The following is a 25233-nucleotide window of genomic DNA, read 5'->3' as shown; positions in this document are numbered from 1 at the left end:
CAGTCAAATATTCCCTAAACCGCAGTCTGCTCACTACTGGGCTGGTAATGCCACAGAGGGATTGTGCTATACTTGCCCTGTCCTTACACCCTTTCCCTAAGCATCTGCTTCTGAAATGAGATATTGGATTAGCTGGACCTCTTGTCTGACCACTATCACTGCATAAGACATTACCTATGATATAAGATGCATATTAAGAAACTAGAATTTATTGCAAGTGATGATCAGATTAGTTCACCTCACAGGAATGCCTTGCCTTTGGCAGGCACTAATATCTAATGCCTTGGCAGAAAGGCATTTCTGTCCAAAAAATCCATCTATCATGCCCCCGGCAGTCTGTACTGAAGACCAACTCTTCCTGATCTCCCACAGATGCTCTGCTAAACCCATAAACCATGACAGTGGATTACCTTTATCATTGATTTAACTGTCACCACTAAAAGTAGTTAGCAGCCATGAAATAAGCCAGAAACCACATTTGAAGCTATGTCCTCCTGAGGCACATATTTCCTTTTATTAGTTCTTAAATTAATTCTTCTTCATTGCATGAAGCGTGCCTTCTTCTCACTTTGCAGGATGGGTGGAACGGAAGTACCGATCACTTTCTATCTCATGCACCATAATTTTGTACGCTCAGCTGCTCTCCCTTCTGCAGCTTCTCCTTCCCAGCTGAGACAGGCCAAGATTACATGACTATGCCTTCCACCATGGGGAAGTCCTTTCCTCACCAAGGTATGAAAGCTGCTCTCCCTTCTGCAGCTTCTCCTTCCCAGCTGAGACAGGCCAAGATTACATGACTATGCCTTCAACCATGGGGAAGTCCTTTCCTCACCAAGGTATGACAGCTGCTCTGGACACAGCGAAGGAGAAGGTCATGAGTCTGGGGATGAGTTACGTGTCTTCTGCTGGAGGACAGGAGAGGTTCAGGTGAGAATCCCTCGTTACCACGGCTGGACCCCACTGGCACCAGAGCATTTGGCTTGGTGTCCGCACTCGGCTTGCTCCACACAGAAACAGTCTGTGTTTTTCGTTCCTACCAGTCCAGCATCTCCTGGCAGCTCTAAGCACTTCCTTTTTTAAAAGAAAAAACAAGGTTTGATCATTCACTTTTGGGGCTATGCAAAACTTGCCAGCATCTGTTCCATCTGAAAGGGGGGTAAAAACACCAATCCCAGACAAGGAAAGAAAGGAAAAGGAATTAGGTACCAAGTTGTAATGTGAGAAATGAAGCCAAGAAAAACAGCATCTCGAGAGATATTAAAGACAAAAACAAATGCGGTAAACAGGAGCAGAGACAGATTTCAGAGGAAAAGCAGGAAGACAGTGACTAAAGCACCAAAAGTGAAACTGTGTACACATTGGAAACTGAGTCCAGAGTCCTAGGGTTTCTTTGTTCTTGTTTTTCCTACCATTTCACAGAAATCATGATGCTGTCAAGATGCCTCTATACCCAAGGGTCAGTGATGTCAATGAAAGTTGGTGGAGCTGCACTGATTTATATCCATTAAGAAGTAACTTTCTGATATTTCCCAGAGTTACTGGGGTTTAAAATAAAGCCCTGAGAACCCAGATGAAAACAGCATTTGGAGTTATTCTTAAAGCAGGTCAAACTAAAAACTAGATTAAAAATAATTACCAATACCTCCATTATTTTTTAATAGTTGCAAAGTTTCTAACTTTGGATGGTCACATTTAAACACAACCCTAGAAAAAAATGTGTGTGACACTTTCCTACCAGTTTGAGAGTCATAGCAAATGCCTGCAGAGCTCTGGAAATTCCAGCTCATCAAACAACTCCTTTAGAAAGCAAAATAAGTAAATAATATCTCTGTTGCCCCCAGGCTTTTGTTTAACTTTTCACATTTACTTTCCCACCACTCTCCCCTTCCTTCAAATAGTGATAGGTGGACTTGAAAATAACTTCAGAATGAAGATCTGCATTAAACAACCAACCAACAACAAAAAACCCAAATAACAACACAAACACAACACCATTGTTCATTGTGAAAAAGAATCCTTTTTTTCTTTTTTTTTTTTTTTTCTTTTTGTCCCTGAGTGTTTGCCTGGTTAAACTAGAGGTTGCAAATGTTTAGGGGTTGCTTTGCAGCTGAAATCCCTCCTTACCCTCATTCTAAGTGCATGTGCAGAATACAAAGCCACCTGTCACATCCTGTGTGCATGCTGTCCAAGCGACAGCCCAGGGCTACGCAGGTCTCTCAAAGGCACAAGGGAAACACAGAGCAAACGAAGTAAAACTTGGGAAGAGACCAAGGTTCTGGCTCCAGAATCAGACCAGTCTCTCCAACCTTGAGAAAAGAAGGCTTAGGGGACACCTCATCACCACGTTTCAGTATTTAAAGGCTGGCTACAAAAAAAGATGGAAACTCCCTTTTTACAAGAAGCCACATAGAAAAGATGAAGGGCAATAGGTACAAGTTACTCCTGGGAGATTCCAGTTGGACATAAGGGAAATTTTTCACTATGAGAAAAATCAGCCATCGGAATAATCTCCCCAGGGAAGTGGTGGATTCCCTAATGCTGGACACTTAAGATTCAGCTGGGCAGGGCGCTGGGCCATCTTGTCTAGACTGTGCTTTTGCCATGAAAGGTTGGACCAGATGATCCTTGAGGTCCCCTCCAGCCTGGTATTCCGTGGTTCTATGATTCTCCTGCAGTCCCTGAGGCATTGCCACACAGGCCCCCTTCTAACATCCTGCCACCCACCCACTTCCCCTCCTTTTGGCCGTTCCCTCCCTAACGCACACTCGGCAAATAATATCTCCACCAGCTTTGGTGCTGCTGTCTCTGTTCACAGGCATCCATGTTGTGCGCTCTCACAACTGCTCATGCTAGAGCTGAGGTGCACCTGCAGTGCGAGGTTGCAGCAGGAGTCTCAGCTTGGTTGAAGCTAGCCAAGGCATCCCCACTGCACAGGGCAGCCAGTGCTGCACACGCATCCCCAGGCGAGCTACGCCTGTACCTTCCCACTATTTTTTTAATTCTCAAATGATATTTGAAAGGAGAAAAAAAACATCACCCCTGGAATTCCCCCCTCCCTCTCTCTTCCCCTTTGCTCTTTTTCCAGCAGTGCCTTAATCTGTCTGGGGCCTCTTTTAGATCAAGGTGACACGGATGGAGTGCTCATCTGGTAACAACTAAACCACGCTTGACCGTTTTCACTCCCTAGACTTCTCTTACTGTCAGATTTTATAACCCGATTACTACAGACTTGGGTTAGATTCAGACAGATTGCCTACCAGCGAAAGGCTCAATATCCCATTATCAGATTTGTGAGCCCGCCATTCCTCTTCATTTAGTATGTAATAGAAAGTGTCAGTAATGTCCTGTGGACTTAGGCTTTCAAATGAGTCTTAACTATGTCAGTCAGATGTATGTATCAGGGGATGATACTCCACAGAATCATCTGCAGGACAACAATTTTAAAACATTTTTTATTTAAATATTAAATAAAACACATTGACTAATCATTTTGGTGTACACCTCTCATTTTAACATAAGAAATAAAATGATTGTTCAGTCACAATAAAAAATAAAGTATACATCTTAATTAAACCAATCACGAAGTGTCTTTAAATACTCTATTGCATTGCAGTCTGCAGAACAGCACTGTCAGGATACCTACAAAAAAACGCCAGACTTTTAAAATAACCTCTTTTTGCTCCAGCAATATTTTCAAAGAGGTTCTACAGCAACTGGAAAAGAAAAAAAATACTATGAAAGTAAAGTGCTTGTCATTGCTCAGGACAGGAAATAAAATAATCTGTGGCCTTTTGATCCATGGCATTAAACAAAATAAATATTGAAGAGGAAATTCAGCATTTTAAGTACGTGTGCTACCCCTTACAAAACTGAAGGCAAAGTTGCTGCTTTGTGATGAGCTGGCTTCTTCTTGCCCTCCTCTCCAGTCATCTCCACACAATCTGTTTTTTTGGGTTGGGTTTATTTTTTTTTTTAAACCACTACAAATGAGCATGAGACTTTGGTGTTTTCTCTGCTGCAAGGCACCACTCATTAACAGAAATTCAACTCAAACAATTTTCTCTCACTTTGAAGCTTCCAGACCACGTAGCAGCAGTGGTGAGCTGGAGATGCACCAATATAGATACAACACACAGATAAAGAGGTCGTTTATGGAGAGCCACAGACAGAGCCACATGACATCTTCAACCCTTCCTACTCTCACCAATTAACCTGGTCAATCTTTGGCTTTTTCTTTTTTTTTAAAAACAAAACAAAAAACAAAACAAAACAAAAACAAAAACCCAAGTATCTATATTATTTGTAAATGTGTAATACTGCAGGTTGCATGAAGCCACGGTAACTTGAAGGCACCCTGTGTCACACTAGGGCGATGGGTCCTTTAAGCATTTTGACAGAATGCAGCTATTTTCTGACATTCAGATGACAACTTCCAGCTGAGCTGGCTCGCTGTTTGCTCACCTGCTTCCAAAGTATGAACGCCCTACCCGACTCATTTCTGTAGGAGCACAGTCTGCTCTCCCCTTTACACCTAAGCATGACTTCTCTTGATACCAACAGAAGTCATGCTCTGCCTTGGGAGGGGAGCAGAGTTTATAGCAGAAACACAATATAAGCATATTACAAAATATAAAAAATAACTACTGTTTATATAGTCTTCTGCTTCCTATTTATATACATATACAGCATTAAAAACCATACGAAAAAACACCTATCTAATCCAAAACCTCATTTTGCTAATATGCTAAAAACAAACCAACCAAACACCCAAAGATTGTGCTGTTTTACTCACTTTTAATACAGTTTTGTTCAGAAATAGCTGTACTCCGTTAGAGCAGAATTCTGTTATAGCCTACTCCTTTTGTCTTTGTCAGTATATAATTATAACCTCAATATTGCACATTTCCCCAAGAGTCAGTTCTGTTTGGACCCTGATAATGAAATGCATAAAAACATAATTAGCAGCGGAAATAACAACGTGCAGCACTAAGAAATACCCCTCAGGCCACTTTGTAGGCAACCTCCAGGAGGGCTTTTTAAAAAGAAAACCCTTCCCATCACCCCACCGCTACTAACACTTCCCTCCTCAGTGCCTCTGCAAGAATATGAAAAAACTTAGTGTTTATAAAAAGATTCCTGAAGACTATTCAGACCAACAAAATTTATGCATGTGTGTAGGTGTGTATATGTATACACGCACACACCACCCCAAAACAAACAACCCTGCAAAAGACCAGACATCATGCAATTTCAATCCTGATACCAAAGGGATACATTTTCAATAGATTACTTGCTTCTGTACTAATTAGAAGGAGACTTTTTTAAGCTTTTCAAGCTGATGTATCAAGCAAGAAGTTCACAGTTTTCATTTAAAGCAGACATAGCTAGGAGGTGTGGAATGGGGATGTTGGTTCCTTTAAATAAAATGTGTGTTAATGGGAGGAAAAAATACAAAAAAAAATGGCAATGCTTCCATTTTTGTCTTCTATGAATGCATAATGCTGCATGCCAATGGTTTTCTGTTTATTTTCTTTAAAAGAGGTAATCATCTTCACAAACCCATAAATGAATATTGTGAAAAAGGGAGGCTCTGGTCCCTTCTTTGAAAAGCCTCTCCCTGCTGTGTCACCACTACTGACAGCTGCTAATCTTGCATAAGAGCAGAGCTGTATTGGTCTGACTTGAGTACAGTACCGAAGAGTTCTTCCCCAACCACATCCCTCCCTGTCCCCACAAATGCCCCACCCATCTTCCCCATCATTATTTTTCCTTTAAAAAATTCAGTTTCTATTCATATTTGTTCAGTGCAAGAACAGTAGAAGCAAAAAGACATACATATTGCTTGTTTCAGTTCTATAAAGTTGCTAGCTTTCTGAGCCAGACAGCCTCTTCACATACTTCAAAATTTATTGCTTCTGAGAGTCACTTGTCCACACCAGCCAGCCATGGACCCACACATGCCATGGAAGAGCGGTGACAGTTCTTCGCAACAAGAACAGCATGAGCTGTAGCAGCCAGGGCTCTCATTTGACCAGGACAAACTTCCCTAGCTGGTTGGAAGTCAGGTCCTCCATCTCACAATCCCCGTGCTGCAGAGTGACAGCATCATAGCTTGGAGACTGCACAGAGAAACTCTGTTGCTGAGAGAAGGTGGTGCCAACTGGAGAGATGTTGCTGCTGATGTACAGGTGCGTGTCTAGAAGGTGAGCTGCTGAGGACACCGGAGACACGCTGACACCAAAGAAATGAGGTTGGAGCAGTTGGCTGTTGCCAGCAAAGGCCAGCTCAAATGAGTTCTCTCTTTGGAGCTCTGACAACAGAAGAGAATTGGATGCTTTGCAGGTACCTATGCTATCAGAGGAAGGGGCGCCATTTGTTGCAGATGTCTGAGAAGTCTGGGGACAAGCTGTCTGGAGTAGCTGGTGATGCTGGAGCTGGAGCATTCTGGACAAAATCAAGGATGGAAAAGGTTAACTTGCATTCCTCCTTTCTTGCCCCAATCCCTGACCATAATTTCCCCTTTGCTTCTTTCTATCAAACCTCTCCTTACCCAGCCAGTACAACTAAAGCAAGCTGACCGTACCAGGTCGACGTGTTTTCACTTGGCATTTCCTCATGTCGAGAAGGTGACTACCATCAGTTAAGTTATCTAGTCACCATTTGGCTTGCTAATAATAGATGTTCTAGAGACAACATGTGCAGATAAACCGGAAACGCCATTTTCATCTTGCTTCTACGGGAATGAAGAAGTGTCACCACACATGACATTTGAGGCCACTGGAAATGTGCCTCCTCTGTGGGCAGTAACTTTTCCAAATTACAAGGTCTCACTTCCTTGCCATGGGAAAATTACAGGAGAAGGCAGAGGAGGAAAGAAATCGTTCCCAAAACTAACAAAGAAAAACACAGCTTGCCATGGGGAGAATGTTTTCCCCCATGGTACCAAATTGCTTCTCAGTTCAGCGATCTCCAAATATTTGGACGCTGAGATTTTTAAGTGGAAGTGCACGTCCTGTGTTATGCATGCCAGCACAGGAAGCCACAAAGGAAGCCAACCAATTTATCTGCTGCCACACAGCAAAGACGGAGGATAGGAATCCCCAGTGACCAACCTCCCAGATCCCTTTTGCTGTGTTTACTTCTCCCTGCTTGCCCCTAACCAAAGTAAACCCAATGGAAAGAGTGAAACTCCTCCCAGCAAGCATCTCACCTCTGCTGTTGTAGCACCTCCTCCAGGAGGCTTCTTCCCTCTCTGCTGCTTCCGCTGCTGCTGTACATGCAAGTGTTCGGCTGCGTGTGTTGGAAAGGGCTCATGGCACTCCTTGCTGCCCGAGATGAGGAGGACTGACACACCTGCCGAGCAAAGCCTTTGATTTTATTCAAGCCGAGAAACCCCTTGGCTCGAGCATTCTTCCGCAGCTGCTGCCTAAAAGCCTTCAAGCCTGTGGGACATGAGGAAAAGAAATGCACTTTAATCCTCCTTAGCATTTGCCTAGGAGCCCCCTGTACAGATGAGCCTTTCTGGGCAGCTGCCTTCATTTGCGAGAGAACTGCGCTAGAAGAGAATGTGACTCTTCAGTTCACATTCACCCCTCTGCCTGATGGGCAGACCAAAATCTATTCAACAGAACAGGCTTTGGGACAGCTGCACCCTTGTGTAGATGGACACATGAACAGCAAAGGAGAAACCTGACAGAAATCAGGATGTTGTGCACTCTGTGTTTTAGGAGGAAGGTGGGGCCTGCCATCACACTCACAGCAGCAGAAATATCTTAATGGGCAAGTTGAATCAGTATCTGAGAACCTCTTATCTAGGCACCTTCCTCAGGTCATCCAACCCTGCCCCACGGACCATGAATATAAGACACAGAATATCCAGGTGGCTGGCCTCAGTCTAACAATAACATGAGCAAGCAAGTATCTCTGCACGCTACTCTTTTCTAGTGGCAGTTGGAAGGGTGCAATTGCCCAGCAATAAAGCAAGGAAGGCATTACCTTGAGTTAATGAGGTATCAGATGCTCGTCTTCCTTCTTGGAAGCTGACAGGCAGGAGAGAAGCACCTCCCATGCAGCCCTGGACTTGTAACACCGGAGCGTCAGACTGGGAAGCTAGGAATGGCGACGTCATCCTTGCTGTGGCTGGGCTCCCCGTCATTACTTGACCTGCCAAACAGCTGCTCAGGGCCACTGAGCTGTCATTTGAAGATGAAGTAAGGCAGCTGTCTGAACTAGTTCCCTCTGTGGGGCTTGCAGAAGAGGAAATGACTATACCTAGGTAGGGGAAGGAAGGAGAGAAAGAACATTCCCAAGATGAGTACATGAAGGAACAAACATGACATCAGAGCCTTCTGCTCACCTACACTGGCACTAATAAGCAGCCGCAAGCTGAAGAGGTGTCCCACAACTCGTGTTGTCACAGGGCTTGACTCCAGCAAGGGGCCACCAACAAATAACCAAAGATGGGGCTCCCATACTGCCAGAAGGGCTCTGCCAGCAACTCCAGCACCACCAGGCTATGTTTGATCAGGCCTTCAGTATTTCTTTAGCATAACAGCGCCGACACAGGATTACTGTTTTGTGAACAGTTTTGCTTGTTTGTTTAGTTCATGGGGTCTCAAGGTGTACCAAATACAGTTAGTTATGACCTTTTTTTAAAATTCAGGCACCCCCACCTCCCCCAGTACAACAGTGGAAGCAAGCAGAGAAGGGTTATGTCCTGCTTGTGAGAATAATCCCCTCTAAAGTGACCTAGATGCAATACAACAGTGCATCGTCTCTTCCTTAAGGGCCAGGGTTATCTATGGGAAGACAGAAGTGTGGAGGGTAGAATCCAGACCTCTTTTCTGGGCCTTCCTATCCAAGACAAGGTAAGATCAACACATACTCCCCAGGCATTTGTCCACTATGGCACTCCTTCTCTGTCTTTTTCCTCTAACTACAGACACCCTTCATCTCTCCCAGACTTACTTACATGGAGGGGCACGCTGATAGAAATGAGTGGTCACTTCAGCCAGTGTGTGCCTCCTGCTGGTGTTGCTAGGGATGCAGATGGGGTGTTCATACTCCTTAATTTCATCTTCCAGCTCCTTCTCTTGCCTTACTTCTTCACTAATGGTGGTCTCCAGCAGGCTGTTGGGGGAGATGGAGCGGTTCCGGAAGAGCCCGTTGAAGTTGGGATCCACAGGAAAGAACACAGGCTGCAAAACACATCAAATCACAGACTGAAGGGTGTTTCGCTTATTTCTGCACTACCTTTTCATACTTTTCACAGCCCTGTGGCATGCCTTCAGTAGGCATATTGTTTGAAAGGCTACCACGACACCACGTCCAAATGCCAAACAAAAGATTGGAGGGAGAGAACAACAGAATCACAACCCCTGTTGTTTTGGATTGACAGAACATAGCTTAGCAGATAACACCAACCTGTAATGGATTGCTCAAGTCACAGTCCATTTCTGCCTGCAAGGATGGCTGAATCAGGTTCTGAGGTTGCTGGTAAAGCACAGATGATCGTAGGGTTTCACTGGTGAGACTGTCCTGAGGCATCTGGAGAGAGAGTGATGCACAGAAGCCATCACATACACCGCAGTTCCACATGACTTTTCAGATACTGGAGGCTCAAGGAATTTCAGAGCCACCTTCCGTGCAAGGTTTCTCCACGTACTTTCTATCAAAATTAACAAAGTTAGTCTTGCAACGCCAACACAAACACAAAACTCCTTCTCCTAAGTTAGGCTGTTTAACTGGAAGTACAATTTGAAAAGGCACCCAGAGCATACTTTAAAGGGGTTGGGTGTGAGGAAGCGAAAAAGAATGTCAGAGAAACACACAAGCTGACCCATGGAATACTTCTGAGAATCCTACAGGGTATGTAACAAAGAATTGTAACCAATCCATGCCTAAGAGGCCAAATTTCCATGAGAAGACTAATCTTCTGGCTCATTATTGACCGGCACTGGGGGCAGACTACTCTTTGGACCATGACCTACAGCCACTTCTCAGGAAACAGGCTATTAATATTCAATCAACCTCCCACTGAAAAACAGTAGGCTGTGTCCTGTCAGGAGGCACCAATATCAAAATTGGTTTTCAGAAGCCTGACAGTTTCCATCTTCTATTTTCCCATAGCAAGGGGCAGAAAACAAGAGAGCAAATGGACATAGCTTCCCTGTAAGTAACGCAATTCCTTACCTCAGCATTGCTGATCTCGGAGCTCCTCGGCCTTTGCTGACGGCCAGTTGCTGTACGACTCGAGAGCTGGCTGCTTCGATACTCCTTGAGGCGCTCCAAGAGCAGGTAATAAATGGCAGCAAAATGGTTGTAGCTGCTGTTTTGTAGAGACTAGGAGACATAGAAAGGACCCTTGAGTTACAGGCAACTCAGGATATAAGGAGCCAAAGCTCATCACTCATAATGGCATACTCAAAAATAAGTAAAAATCTGGAAAGGCAGTCAAGAATTTAATACACTGTGACACTGGATCAAGGCCAGTCATGGAATGACATATATATGACTGCACTATTGGCATTCTGGTAGTCACTGAAGTTGTGTCTAAGGGGCAAGCACTTCTCACCTCAACAGTTCTCTGCCTGTCGATGCCAAGTGTTTGCATGATCCCAAGGACCTGCTCATTGTAGTCACCCAGGTTGGAGTTGTAGTTTTGCATGGAGAAGGACAAAGACTGCTGCTGTTGAAGAGACGGGTCAGCTTGCATCCACTTGTGCTGCTTTATTTGGGAAATGGTTATTCGCTTGGTTGGGTCCACAACCAACATCCGTCGGATTAGTGTTTCACAGTCTGGATGACAAAGACAACTCATGAGCAAGGGGCAAAAATAACAGCCTAGCCACAGGTCACTGCCAAGAAAACTTCACAACAACAGTGTGTGATGTGTATGAAAATGGGAATTGAAGGTTTCTTAGCAGCTGATGCCTGGTCTGACTATCAGTTATTCAAAACACCGCAAGAGATGTCCACATACATTTAACTAAAGTAACATATCACTACAGGAAATGCAGCTGTACTGGATACTGGCAGGTTTCAGGTGGCTTTACACCTCCTAGGAGAGCTAGTTTTGAGTGGGTACAGGTTTAGTGATGTTACATCCACTTAAAATAGGTCAGAATTTAGTACAGAACCCATCACATACAGCTTCCACATACAGCTTCCATAGATACTGTTTACTTGTTTATAAACAGGGAATCAAAGTCGTTCACCTATAGCTGCTAAAGGTCAGACTTCAAAAGATACTTCTCCCTTAAAGAGAGAGGCACATTCGCTTGTTTTTTAATCCAAATCAGAGCACAGTAATAATACTCTTCAGTTCCTTTTTCTCACCAGATTGTTGGAGTGCTCAAGAAACAGTGCTAAACCCCACTATTTCTGCTCTCCTTGACAGCATAGCCACACTGAACTATATCCCTTCTGCACAGTTCTAATATCTTAGGAGAACTACGCTCATCTCAGCTTTGCAGGCTAGTCTCATTAAAATCCTGTTTTCTCTCTTCTGGGAGTGATTATTTCTCCAGCTAGGGTGTCAAGTATTTTTGTAATCCATAGAGATACTCTAAGAAAGAAGACGACAGCCTTTTAGATGCACCATAAAGCAGATCCCAGAAAAGAAAACGTATGCAACCAGCCCCTCAGCTGTAAGCGCTGCTCTACAGAAACTACTGGATACATAAAGTGGTTGCCAGCTGCAAAACAAGCCCCATCTGTCATTGCCCCAAAAAGGACAGGACAGCTATTCCTTTATTTGTAGCCCCTTTTCTAACATTAAGAACCTGAAAAAAGCACCTTCGGACATGAAGTAAGGGATGCGGAACCGCCCCTCCAGCACTCTTTGCCTCAGAGTTGGTAAATTGGGTCCATCAAAAGGCAGAGAACCACAAACAAGGACATACAGCACCACCCCAAGGCTCTGTCAATAGAAAACAGCACAGCATGTGAGTGACTCCAGTAGAAGCAATGATTTTGAAAGCCCACAGACCCTCACGAAGCATAAAATGAAACTTCTAAGGAACATCAAGCTCACCCATATATCAAGGTGAGGTCCTTCATATTCTTTGCCTTCAAAAACTTCTGGAGCTGCATAAGGTGGGCTTCCACACCAAGTGGAGAGGGGCTCTCCTGACTTGTAGAAGTTTCCAAAGCCAAAGTCTGGAATGAAGGTAAAAGTCTGGGGTAAGGCATGACTCAACCACATACTAATATTTCAGAAGTAGCAGAAAATCAAGAGAAGAGAGCAGATGTATTCGTTTGTTCACTGCCTATTCAATTAAGCTATTCTCTTTTGTCCAGAGGATATGTTCAGAGAAATATCAGTAATTTTTGTTTTCTTTTCAGTTACCATAAATACACTTGCAGGATCATCCTAAGAAGCCTGCATTGCTAAATGCCTAGTGTTGTTTATAGAGTAACCACGTATTTCTTATTACCTGCTAACTTGATATTCATGTTAGCATCTAGCAGAAGGTTCTCTGTTTTGAGATCCCTGTGCACTATGTGGTGGCTGTGACAATACTCCACTGCTGAAAGAATCTGCCAGAACTTCTTCCGTGCTTCACTTTCACTTAAGTGCCCATTGGAGGTCAGATGATCTGCAAGACAGAATAAAAGAGGTATATGATTTAGAAACACCCAGAGGAAATTTTTCATAATCCTGCAGGTGCTGCACTCACTGTTTGACAGTTGACAACGTCAACTCTGGATTTTTAATCAGAATATATATATTACTCGGCAATGACAATAATAAAGCCATGGCTCCTAAACCTAAAGAACTGCTAGCTCTGGCAGTGAGGACTTACCAAACATTTCTCCATTCTTTGCAAACTCAGTAACAATGTAAAGCATATCCTTTGTCTCCATAACCTGTGAAGACACAAGAGGACATGCTTAAAAAAATGCAGACCTCTGTAGTTTCATTCATTTTTCCAAGTGTATTCTCAAACATATCAGCTCAATTATTTCTTTGACGCAACAGCTGGCAGTGAAAGCATCTAATTTTGCACCACAGTGTTCTTTCCAAGCAAACTGATAATGAATAAGATAACAAATCAATGCTTATGTGACCACAACATACAATGGCTTCTCATGCCATTGTTCTTCTCAGCATTACCATGCCACCTAATTTCCATAAGATAACTGATGAGAATTTCAATAATTTCATACACTTCCCTGAATTCCTTTTTTGTTAAAACATGCACACATAGTTTTACAATTCATTTGATATATTTTGAACATGCAAAGTCACTTAAAGTTTATACGAAGTCTTTGTTTCAAGGTTAGCAGGTACTCAGATCAGGAGAGATATCTGCAACTTGGACAAATCAAAAAAATAGTATCAAATACCCCTCTGTTATTTGGTATTGGCCAGGGACATGGCAAGCCTCTCATGCAAGTGACAATAGGCTGCTGTTTGTGTAATGGCAGTGCTTGATGCACACCAACAGCTGCCAATATATTGCTCTGTGTTCACCTATCAATCTAGTATAAACTCCCTTTGATACATGTTAATTTGTTCTGTTGAAGGAAAAAAGAACTGAAAACTAAACAATGAATGAGAAATGCCGAGCATTTCCAAATTCACCTTCAGTTACTGCAGCACATCTTTCAAATGTTTCATTTCAAATTTCAAAATATACCATTTCCTTGGAATTGGACTCTCAAGGAGCGGATATTTTGTTTGGGAGGCAGAAGGCTCACAACACGTTAATAATCAAAAATGCTACTTCAGAGGCTGTAATTTCCAGGCTCCTAACATGTAACTTTTCTGAAGATTCTTGTCCTCCCCTCACTGCAAGTACACACAGACACAAAATTAAAATAAATAAACAGGGAGCAAAGGAAGAGAGGTTCCCAGCTTAAAAAAACTGAAGGAAAGTGTTCTGGGAAAGTTGCCATCTGGATGAAATTAAGACGCTGTGCTGAAACTAAAACAATGATGAAATAATACAAGAACACACACCCTACATTGGTATGTCATCTAATTCCATCCCTGCTTCTCAGTCTCCACCAAGCAGGTAAAGCATCAGTTACAACAACAAAGAAAAGAAAACTTCACTGCAAAGAAATTATGGTCCACTACCAACGTCACTTGCTCCGTGAACCACCGTGAGGTGGTTCAAATAGATGGTATTTAACCTGCTTTTCTAAAAGCTTCGAAATAGTATTTTCACCCACGTCATTCCACTGAAATGAAATCAACCGAACTGTTAGAATGTTTCTGTATATCCTATACTGCCCTATGGGCAACAGATGACGTCAGATGTTAACACAGAATAATTTTTGTTGTGATGGTTAATACTATAAATATCAAGCACTTCATGTGTGTCAACATCTTTAAAAATAATGCCTTGCCTAAGCACCTGCCTTACTGGCTCATCAGCCTTACACATTAATTAAACTATTAAACTTTTTTTTTTTTTTTAAGCTCACAAACCCAACGGTAAAATTGCAGCTGATAATAGTGTTTACTACTGCACACAGACTTTCAGACCTGCTGCTTCATCCATCTTTTCTTCTCTCCCCCTTGCCTTTCTAGACAGGTCCAGACAAAGTGCAATACCTCATCTTCTTAAATCCACATGGCACTATTTAAGATGATTAAGAGGAACTTATACCAAATGCTAATTAGATTGATTATTTAGAATTTGCAAAGTAGTCCTTGCTCACTATACAGCTGTCATCCTGTTTTCTGCACAACACATTAATTTCTTCTTATTGTTAAAAATACCCATTAGTGAAGAAACTGAACAAATGTAAATGAAAATTCATGTTGTGAAACTCTACAAGGGGAAGGACAGTTAAAATTCACTTTCAAAACTACACCAACTAGAACAGAATAACCAAATGGGTCTTTTTATTACATATTCTAAGATACCAACATCTACTGGCTTTTTCTTTTCTACTTAGATTAGAATTCTAATTCCTAGATTAGATTTCTACATAGATTTTCTACTTAGATTGATTTGGTTTAATTGTTGTTGATGTAAAATTCCTTCCATTTATGGCAAACTCAACTTTTGAGCTTTCTTCTCTACTGTCCTACATGAGTTTTAAGTCTTCCTCTTATCAAAAGCACTTAAGAAGTTCCAGTCCTCTAAACTGGAAAAGCAGAGGAGTTAGGAAAGGCAAGTTAGTAATACAAGTCCAGATAATCAGTTCCTGGATCTGAAACAAACTGCAGATTGATTTTAACTGTAAATTTTACAGTGCACTTTGTCAAAAAGCTGTTTAATGTACCAGAGTCTTGTTCAAAGAATGATGAATTACTCTTAAAAAACTCAGTTTAAGTGTTTTTCAAAAAGTATTTCAATATGCATTCTCTCTGCAAATATTTGACATAAAATCATGCAAGAGAAGCGCACAAGCATATCTCATCTGCATGCTGCACTTCAAAGCTGATCTCTTACCTGGTATAGCTTGATAATGTGTGGATGATTCAAAAGCTTCATTATCTGAACTTCTCTATAAATCTTCTCCAGATTGCTTGGGTCTAACCTTGTTTTGTCTATTATTTTTATAGCAACCTGCAGATTTAAAAACAAACAAACAAACAAACAAAAAAAAACAAAACGCAGGTTTTATAAAATAGGTACTCTTACTATTAAAGTTTCTTAGAAAAAAAAAGAAGACAACCCCAGCACACACACAGACAAACTCAGAAAATCCAAGAAAAGTAGCTTTTAAAGTATGGACTTGACAAAGCTGATTCTGTTTTTCTGAACCACACAGAATTCATGACACAGAACATTTTCATTTTTCTTTTCTATGTCAAAGGATTACACATAAGGTAGTGAACAGAACTGCAGAAATTAGCACTGGACAGGATTCAGTAAATCTTTTAATCCATCCCAAGCCAGTGAAAAACAGATTCCTGCAACAGACTGTTTTCTACTGTAGTGGCCGATGTGATTTTGACATGCACTACAAATGGAAATACAGTTGCATGCCATTAATAAATAATTTCTGCAAATAACACTACAAGTTCTTTGTTTCTGAAGTGAACACATCGAATGAAAAAAATAGAGCCGTCTAAAGTCTTCAAAAGATCGTTAATTTGTTCGACTCTTTAGCAAACTAAGACAAAGTAATTCAGTGAAGCTACTGTCACACTCGGAAATGTTAACTTCACATATATTCTTGCTCGCTTTTAATTTTACATGAACTCTGTTGAACACACCGGGAAAACTCAAAGCTCCTACCAAGAGCTACATCAACTACTGGTGCTCACTCAGCACGGCGGGCTGAGCCGTCTGCACTTCGCAAAGCTTGATGCTGTTTTCCCTCCTCTCCAGCGTCAGTTTAGTGCACGATGTGTTCAGGGCAGCCGGCCCGCCAAGTGGCAGGCTCTTGGCCCCCCGGTCCCCCCGCCAGCCTCCGCACCCACCTGCGTCTTGGTCACTCGGTGCCTGGCCAGCTTGACCACCGCGAAGTTGCCTTTTCCCAAGGTCCTCTCGATGTCGTAGAAACCGACTCGCAGCGGCCGCTGCTGGGCTTGTCCGGCAGCCGGCACGGAGCTGTACTCTGACATGATCACCATGGCTTAGGCGGGTGGCGGGCAGCGCACGCCGTGCCTAGGAGGGGAGCATCCGCGCTGCCCGGGGACGCGGGGCGCTCGCACCTGCACGGAGAGGGCACAGCACACCCCGTCAAGCCGCGCCCGCCGCCGGACCCCGCTCACAACTCGGCGGGTTCTCCTCCGTCTCTACAGCGGAGCCGCGGCAGCGCCGGCCCCGCTCCCCGCTTCTCCGGTCCGCTCGGCGCTCGCTGCATAACTCGCCGCCCCGGACCCGCGCGCGCGTCGCCGCCGCCCCGCGCGCCACTCCCTCCCCGCCCCCCGACCGCCTCGCGCGGCCGTTGCCCAACCGGCGGAGCGGCCGTGGAGCCGCCGTACCTGGGCGGGCGGCGGGCCCTTCTCCGCGGCTGCCGGCGGCGGGCTGAGCCGCCTCGGCGGGGTGTGTGCGCGTGTGTGTGTGCGTGTGTGTGTGCGCGCGCGCGTGTGTATGTCTGGCGTGCGCCGGGGGCAGGCGGGAGCACGCGGGATGTCCCGGCCCCCTCTCCCCTCCGCCCCCCTCCCGCCACCCGCCGCGCTCCGCCGGCCCCCCTCCGCGCACACCCCGCCCTCCCTCCCGCCTCTTCCCCCCGCCCACCGCCGAAAGCCGAGACGGGCCCATTGACGTCACTTTGACGCCAGAGAGACGCGCGCCCAGGCGCGAGGCTGAAGGAGAGCGAGACACCGGGCCGTTGCCAAGGGACGGGCGGTGCTGACGCGCGCGCTGATGGAGCCGTCGCCCGGGAGACGGAGGGGCGGTGACGTCAGGGCAGAGGGAGGGAGGGGGCTGGGGGGGTCTCCTGTCCCCCCCCCGCCCGGAGCGGCGGGGGGAGCTTTCTGCTATCACGTGACGCATCCCTTCTCCCGGCAGGGTCGCCCCCTGCCGGCGCACCCGCTGCCCGCGCCAACCACTGAAGCGCGCGGGGCGCCGGCAGCCGCCAAACGTCTGGTGGGCGCCCCACCGCGCCGCGCGCCCGTCCCCTCGGGGAGCTCCTGAGCGCCCGGCACCACCGGCTGCAAGCCGCCCGCCGCGGGCAGGGGTTGCCCCAGCCGCGCTACCCTGCCGCGGGCCCGGCGGACATGTGGAGACTGCGAGCGCCGCGCCAAGCCCGCTGGACGGGGAGAGGCACCTCGCCGGCGCCAGCGCGCGGGCAGCCCTGGTGACCGCCAGGCCCCCGCTGGTGGCCCTGACCCCCCTGGTGGCCCCTTCCCCGCCACGGAGACGGCCCCCACCGTGCGCCGGAGCCCTAGACCCGCCGGGGCTGTGGGGCCACCGACTGCGGGGCTGTCCCGCTAGCAGCGGGGAAAGTGTGGCTGTCGTCCTGCGGAGGACATTTGTGTCCTAATCCCAAAGCACAAGGAGGGCTACGGCCGCCCACCCCTCGCAGCAATGCCCGCGGCGGGACACTGACCCGCCTTCCCCTGCGCAGGGCCGCTTTCCGGTCCCGGTTGTTTCCCGGGTGTGAGTGATGGAGGGGAGCTGTCGGCGGCTCCTGCCGACCATCCCGTCTGGCCCCCCCCGTGCGTCCTGGGGACAGCAACCCTCTGGCGTCCACCAGCTGGGCACAGACGGGAAGAGAAGCAATAATAAAGAGCCTATGTATATGTTCAGTCCTGTGATACCTGGCAACTTATACATTCTGAGTGCACCTGCAGTGCTATTGTCTCTGGTCAGCCTGGAATTGAGGCTTGGGAAGCACTCTCTTGCTCACCAATGCCGAAGGAGGCTGTTTGGCATTGAGCCTCAGCATCCTAGCAGTGACCAAGAAGTTCCTCTCAAGGGCAAGTACAAAGCGGCAGATGCATGGGATTCAAGCATGTAGGTCTTCAGCCTTCACACAGCAATTGACCAAAGTGTTTGTACATTTGGTCTCAAATTTCTGTTTAGCCTTGAAAATAAGTCTTGAATGGTGCCTGCCACATCTGTTATTCAACTTTATCAGCTCTATTAGAGTCAGTGTAGGCTTTTTTCAGATAAGTAATTCTCCAGTCAGTGGTTGGGCCCCTGACTGGAAGACTGACTGTCTCAACCCAAACTCCAAGCCTGACCACCGTGACCAATGGCACACTGGATGGTGACCTTCTTCTGCCATACAGAGGCACCATGCAAGTGGGATTTTCCAGACTGTTTGAAATAAGGTGGAAGAGGTATAGCTCAGCTTCACAATGAAGATTTCAAAGCATTTGCTATGCTTGTTCTCAGCTGTAGCTGATCTCCTTAGGGTTCATGAATGACTTCTGAAGGGCTCCAGAGCAACTCACTGTGGGAGGAAAGCCAGCTTATTGTCAGTTTTTGTAAATCCACTCTAAAGACAGGATGGGAAAAATGTGGTCCTCTATATAAATCAAATTACATGATATATGAGCTGTGTGTCATCAACACACTTGAGAGAGACCCATCGGGACATTCTAGCGAAGCAAGCAGGGCTTCCTCTGCTCCTATCTAATGAACTACACTGCTTGTGTCCCCTGCTGTAAGGTGGGTGCTGGCCCTTTGGGAGACAAGTTAGGCTGTAGGCTCCTTCTCCTAGAATCATGGAGAAATAACACCTGAAATTAACCTCCAAACTTTGTTTACCTTGATGATCACACAAAACGCATGCTGTCCCTGTGCTTATTTACTGTGAGCAGGCAGGCTAGCAGCGTGCGGGGCTTGAGTGGCAGTGGGAGATGGCAGCAGCTTGCAGATGTGGTGGCCCGGAGCTGAAGGACAAGAGCTGCTCACATGGAGCTGGTGGTGTCACCCAGGTCATGGGACTGCTATGTCAGTTGCTGTAAGGGGGTTAATAGCATGCAGCCAGCCAGGGCTATTGTAACATTCAATTAGTGCTTACACAGTGCCTTGAATAACTCACATGAAAAGCTGACTTATTATTATTATTATTATTATTGTTATTGTTATTATTAAGCTAACAGTATATTCTCCATGGAGCTCATGAAGAGGAGGTGACGCACAAACAGCACATACAGTAGCAACTGCATGTGAACAGTGCCCCAGGAGTTATAAAGAAAAAAATTACCTTAATAATGGTTCCTCTGCTGTGGTGGGATTTTCATCCCTTTAATTATAGCTGCTGTTTTCATTTGAAATTGATTAAGTGTTTTAAGATGGCAAACAGAACTGGTCTTTTTAGAAAGAACACTCAAGGCAGACAGCCCCAGCTAGGAGCATAACATTTTTATTTCTTCTTAAATGGGAAGAAAAGGACTGGATTTGGTGCTCTCTCTGACATCTCACGATTTTTACCTTCTAAGGAGAGGCAGACACCTGTGCCATGGGTCTTCCTTGGACAGTGTAAGACCTCACCAGATGGCTACACCGAGGAGAATCCACCATCCTGATTTTAATTACTTGCATTAGATGGAAGAGGCAAGAAGAACTGCAAGTGTTGCTACCTGTGGAAGGTACTTACACAGACCTGCAATCTCTAGTCCAGAGGGTGGGGTACATATGGCTTCTGCAGTGGAGGAGGGAGCATGTAATTTTTAAGAGTTATAACACTATTGTATGACTTACTGAGAGTTAAAGACCTCCTGCCTTTACTACTCTCAGCAACCTGTTGGTATTTCTCTTCCATTTTCATACATATGGGTCACAACAGCTTCCAGCAACGCTGTTCAGAAGCAGCCATTGCACAATGTTGATAGTGTCATAATTACATTGTTTTTCTACCACTTTCTCTAGTAATTGATACTGTCAAGGCATTATGAACCTCTTACTCAATCTTGTTTTATCATCACAGAGGTGCTTCTGTTGGGAAGGTTGAGGCTTTTGCAATTTCTGCTTTTAACACTTCTGCTGCCCTCTGGTGTTCTGGATATACTGAATGTGGAATCACCTCGGAGGAACATCCATGGTCAGGAGATGTATAATTACAGAGCCAACTTGTACATAACAAGGACAGAAAAGTGAGGAAAGTGGAGAGGTAGTTTCCAAAGCATCTCCACGAGGATTCGATTTCTCTAGGAAGAGGGAGAAACTGGGAGGACACAACTGCTAAATTTTTCCATTGCAGCAGCCTTATGCTCCCTCACTAAGAGCGGCATGGTCTACGAATGGGAATATGTATGAAGGCTGCTGCCTTCCAGAACTCATCTTGCAGATATTTCCAGCAATTCAATCTTCAGTCATTTCACTCAGCATTTTCTATCAGTTTCAAAACAAACTAACAACAATAGCAACTTTCTTCAGTTGGTGAAAAGAAAACAGAACTGAGAAATGGTAGCATTCCTTCCTACCTATTTCAGCCTCCACAGCTGAAGTCAGCCTGGTTTACTGTGTTAAGTTTACTGGGGCGCTACTTGCAGTATAGCATTAGTTTCTTTTTTTTTTTCCCCAGAAAACACCAGTGTTGTTATTTTGAAAATCAGATTTGTTGGGCTATTTTCATCGTCCTATCATTTAATTGAGTAAAACCTTGCTGAAGTCAATAGAGTTGTTCCTGGTCACACCAAGTCGGACTCTAGCCTAGAAAACAAGAAAATGGAAGGTGTCACATTCCGATAGGTAAAGTGACATTTAAAGTAAAGAAGATGAGACAATCAACTAAAATACTTGTAGGGTTATTTGAAAGACAAAAGCATGATCTTGAAAAAGATGGTGCATGATTGTTTGTAATATGACTTCAAAGTATCTTTGAATTAGAAAAAGGCAGGCTGCCGCTTCAATTTTAGCAAAAATACTTTAAAGCTAGAATATCCTTACTGAAGCACCACAATGGTATCCAGAAATATATTTCAGACCACTGGAATGTCTTTGGTCATAACATTGCATCAGTTACATAATTATGATCACAACAATGATCTTTTGTCATTAATGTTTATGACATTTCATAATTAATGAGGTGATGACATTGCACTGACATAATACATTGAGCTTGTCTTGCAGAATAAAGGTACCTAGGGCTTCTCTTCAGCATCTATCCTTATCTAGGGCTATAAAATAGATTTTGAAAGGGTCACCACCAGATGTGTTAGGGTTCTTTACTTTCCTAAATATAATGTGCTACAAAATCTACCACTAATACGAAGGCTCTGACTGGTTTTGTTTGTATTAAGGGAAGTACAAACACAGAACAAACAAGGTGGTCTATGCCCTTGAGAGTGTCTTTCTTTTATTGTAATCATTTCCTTTCCATGTTTGTCACTCTTATAGTGCTCCACTGTGCCGGGGCATGTGAACCTGACTGACAACTGCCAAGAAACACATGAAAGGATTATGTAAGAAGAGAAGTGAGCCAGGTTATTTCCATTGCCTGCGATAAATAACATGCAGAAGCTGAACAACCAACATTGAATAGTGGCTTTTGAATTAGGGATTTTTTCAATTGTTTAGGCTTAATGACCAAAGGTGGTAATGGTACCAAAAGTGAATATACATCTGTAATCTAACCGTGCCCATTTGAATTTATATGAAAGTCTTTTATAGTATATGGGCTGATTTTCAGAGAGAGTGAGCAGCCACAGTTTCTGCTGATACTAATGGAAGGTGCAATTGCTCAACATCCCTGAACACATCTATCTGCAAGTTATTCTGCGAGGTGAAGCATATATTCTACCAAAGGCTTTGACTAAAGAGGACCCCAAGAGCCTCTGGGGCTGAGTACATCCATGTTCAGTTACTGTTACTATTAGCATCAGCCTCTCTGGGGCAGAAGCACATGATCTTCAGATTCGTATAGACTTAATACTTGGAAATGGCACTTTTCCACCAACAGCATATGATCCTCATAGACAAAATGGACAACAGCTAAGGAAAAATGTAATTTCCCCCACTTACTCTTCCTACTTTACTACTGGGAGGATAAAAAGACTACAAGATGAACTTGCCCATGGTGATGTGGCAAGTCTGGGGTACAGCCATGAAATACATGTCTATGTCCTGAGCCCAGGTAAAGTGCTTTAACTGCAAGGCCTTCCTTTACACTGCAATGAAGTGTTTAATGGTAATCTTACAGCTGGTATAAATAAAGCTATGTACATACTAGGTTTACTACAGCTTATACAACAGGCAGTTCTTATATGTGATTTTTCACCTCAGGCTGGACTTTCTGTAAGATTAACACTTGTAATTTAATGTTAGCCCCCCACTTCCAGCTGGAGTGTGAACAGAGAGGCAGGTCAAACAGAGTCGGCTAGCTTTCTACCCTGTTTTCTGATAAGAAGACCTACCCCAAGAATAAGCCCTAACATGATTTTTCAGGATTTTTTGAGGATGTTCAAGATATAAGCCCTACTCCAAAAATAAGTCCTAGTTACAGTTCATAAAAGAAGTCAATTTAAATAGTGTCCAGGCAGCTATACATGTAAAAAAGTAAGCATCTTTTGGAGCAAAAATTTATACCAACCCTGTCTTATTTTCAGGGAACCAGGGTAGTACTCCAAGGATTTGTGACAGTTTGCCAGCAGGTTCTGTTAAAAGTGTGTATTACTTCTCACAGCTCCCCGGAACATCCTACATGCTGTAGTAGCTCATGTATTGTTTTGCCATCTGGGGTTTTTTAGGCCACACCTGATGGGGAAGTTTAGCAGTGTAAGATCAGTCAGAAGCTGCCAGATCCAAAGCAAAAAAGTAAATGGTAAGTAGACTTCAGATATGAGAGCAGAGATGGGAGGAAGACGTGTCCACAACCCATTTAACACGGGGATTAGTTCCTGTGAAATTTCCTTTCCCCTTCTCTGGCCCAGCATCCTCCCTGCTCACTGCTGTAGACACAGCTGTTATTTGAAGCAATCGGTCTTCCCTGGGCTCCAGACAGAGCTGGAGGCTGAGAAGGAGGCAAAGGGTCTTAGACTGAAGAGGCTACAGAGAGGGTGAAAAGGAAACAAGCAGCAGGGAAGCAGTGCTGGAAATCTCTTGCAGCAGTGAGGGAAGGAAACCTGCTGATAGTGCTGCAGGAGGGCTGACTATGTGAAAAAGCCATGCTCGGGCAGGGACAAGCTGCAGAGGGTGCCATGCATGGGTCCTGAGCTGTCAAATAGGAGTTGGGGCACAGTCACCCCGTTTTTCATGTCTTGTGGCTTCACAGCCCCAGGGCACCTCCAACCTGAGGCAGGGCTCTTGGTGGGAGCTCCACATTCACTCTCTGAATAAGCCAAAACTGTAAGCCATACTCTCTTGTGCCCCATTTCCCTTGTCTGACCGGGCATCTTTTCTCTTTGGGATCCCTACAAATAGGTGAGGGCAACTCTACCAGCCTTATGGAACTGGTGGGAAACTAGTTTAGGAAACCCTCCCATGGGCAGGCCAGAAGACTGAAGGCTGTTGCCTTTGACTTTACAGCTGCTGGGGTTGCCACAAGGTGTTCCCTCCTGGGCAAGCCCTGCCAGTTATTCTCCAGACAGTGCAGGTGCCCTTACTGCAGACTGGATACCTGCCCCTTGCTGGGCTGGAGGGACAATCTGTGGGATCTGGGTTCCTTTTGGCCTGACCTTCACCAGCATCCTATTGCTTTTGACAGGAGTGCCATAGGATGCAAAGGTGCCCCAGCAGTGCAGCTGTGGGTGCCGTGGACACGTGCCCAAGAGGAAGTAGCCTGAGACAATGGAATTCATTGCACACGTATGTGCTTTGTTGATTGCTGCGCTGGAAACAGTGACCCAAGTGTGGAAGTTTTGATGTCCCCTCGCTCCAGCCTCCTCTGCTCTCCCTGCACTTATGAGTGATTCATGCAGAAAGCTACACATCCCTCCCCAGGGACAAAATTGAATAAGGACCCCTTCACCTTTCCTCTGTATTAATGCATTAACATCTGAGATCCACCGTGCTCTCACTGCAGTTTCAGATGGAAAGGCTGTTGTTTTCCTGGTGTCCCAAGTAATGGTTTAATCTGTTTGTGCCTGCCTGTATCTCTGCCGGGGAAGGGGGTACACAGAGGCTCCTTTGAAGGGGGTATTAAAGACATTTGTCTACTGCATACTGAAAAATCAGGAGCTTTTCCCCTCCCCCTTCCCCTCCTCTACTTCGCTCACTCTGAAAGAAAACAGAAACAAAAGTCGCGTTTGCAGCACAGTGCCGGTGGTACAGTTATTCCTCGGGGGAAACCTGATATATCCACCTATTGTCTGAGCCACTACTAAGAGACCTTAGTGAATGAGCAAGTTACGAAAACAGGTATCCTTCCTTAGAGATTAATGCGATATTTGCGTCTGATATTTCCTGCCATACAGCACAGACTGTTTGTGCTGATGGACAAGTGAGAAATATGGCTTTCCAGAGAGGGGAAGGACTGTTGCAACACACCTTTATTGTCCTCCTCTGGAACAGCACATTAAATTCATTTTCCATCCATCCCTGTAAATACATTTCCTATAATTGCTACTATGTCAGATGCACTGTAATCCATCCCCTCCTACGTCAGCTGCATTGTTGTAACCCCCCCTCCGATGTCAGGAAAACTGTAATCCTCCTCTTACATTACATAGGAGCTGCATCTCTGACATTTCCAATTGCATTCAACCAAAGTCAGACAGAGCAGGGACAGACAACAAAACACCAGTTTCCAGACCATGAATGTAATGAGTTCTCTGGCATTTTGAGGGGGCACGTGGAAGTTTGAAAGTAAGGTCAAACACATTTTACACACTCAGGAGCTGGCTTTCTCCAGTCACAGACGAGACAAAGGTTACTGTTGGTGCTGAACATGAGAAGCTCAGCAGAATTTTTGCATGGCATTGAA

At 45.0% G+C, this 25233-nt stretch overlaps 1 protein-coding gene and 1 long non-coding RNA gene across 2 annotated transcripts; one reads left to right on the top strand and one right to left on the bottom strand.

Annotated features, from left to right (window-relative positions):
- Positions 1-3433: 3433 nt before the first annotated feature.
- On the bottom strand, positions 3434-17056 carry SIK1 (salt inducible kinase 1). Its single transcript, XM_082043289.1, has 14 exons — positions 16898-17056; positions 16391-16624; positions 15414-15530; positions 12807-12870; positions 12438-12599; positions 12035-12159; positions 11797-11920; positions 10574-10797; positions 10192-10341; positions 9424-9546; positions 8972-9197; positions 7996-8271; positions 7211-7442; positions 3434-6444 (listed from the first exon to the last, which is right to left on the bottom strand). Exons 2-14 carry the CDS (start codon positions 16541-16543, stop codon positions 6024-6026), a joined length of 2397 nt encoding a protein of 798 aa, XP_081899415.1. The 5' UTR covers positions 16544-16624; positions 16898-17056; the 3' UTR covers positions 3434-6023.
- Positions 17057-17196: 140 nt separating this feature from the next.
- LOC309443642 lies at positions 17197-18166 on the top strand. Its single transcript, XR_014184838.1, has 2 exons — positions 17197-17313; positions 17427-18166. It is a non-coding gene; the product is annotated as an uncharacterized lncRNA (long non-coding RNA).
- The last annotated feature ends 7067 nt before the right edge of the window (positions 18167-25233 follow it).

Source organism: Streptopelia decaocto, assembly GCF_964273445.1.
Source record: "Streptopelia decaocto genome assembly, chromosome: 1".
Taxonomy (NCBI): Eukaryota; Metazoa; Chordata; class Aves; order Columbiformes; family Columbidae; genus Streptopelia; species Streptopelia decaocto.
The sequence above is the reverse complement of the archived record's forward strand: the minus strand, read 5'-3'. Positions and strand labels throughout refer to the sequence as shown.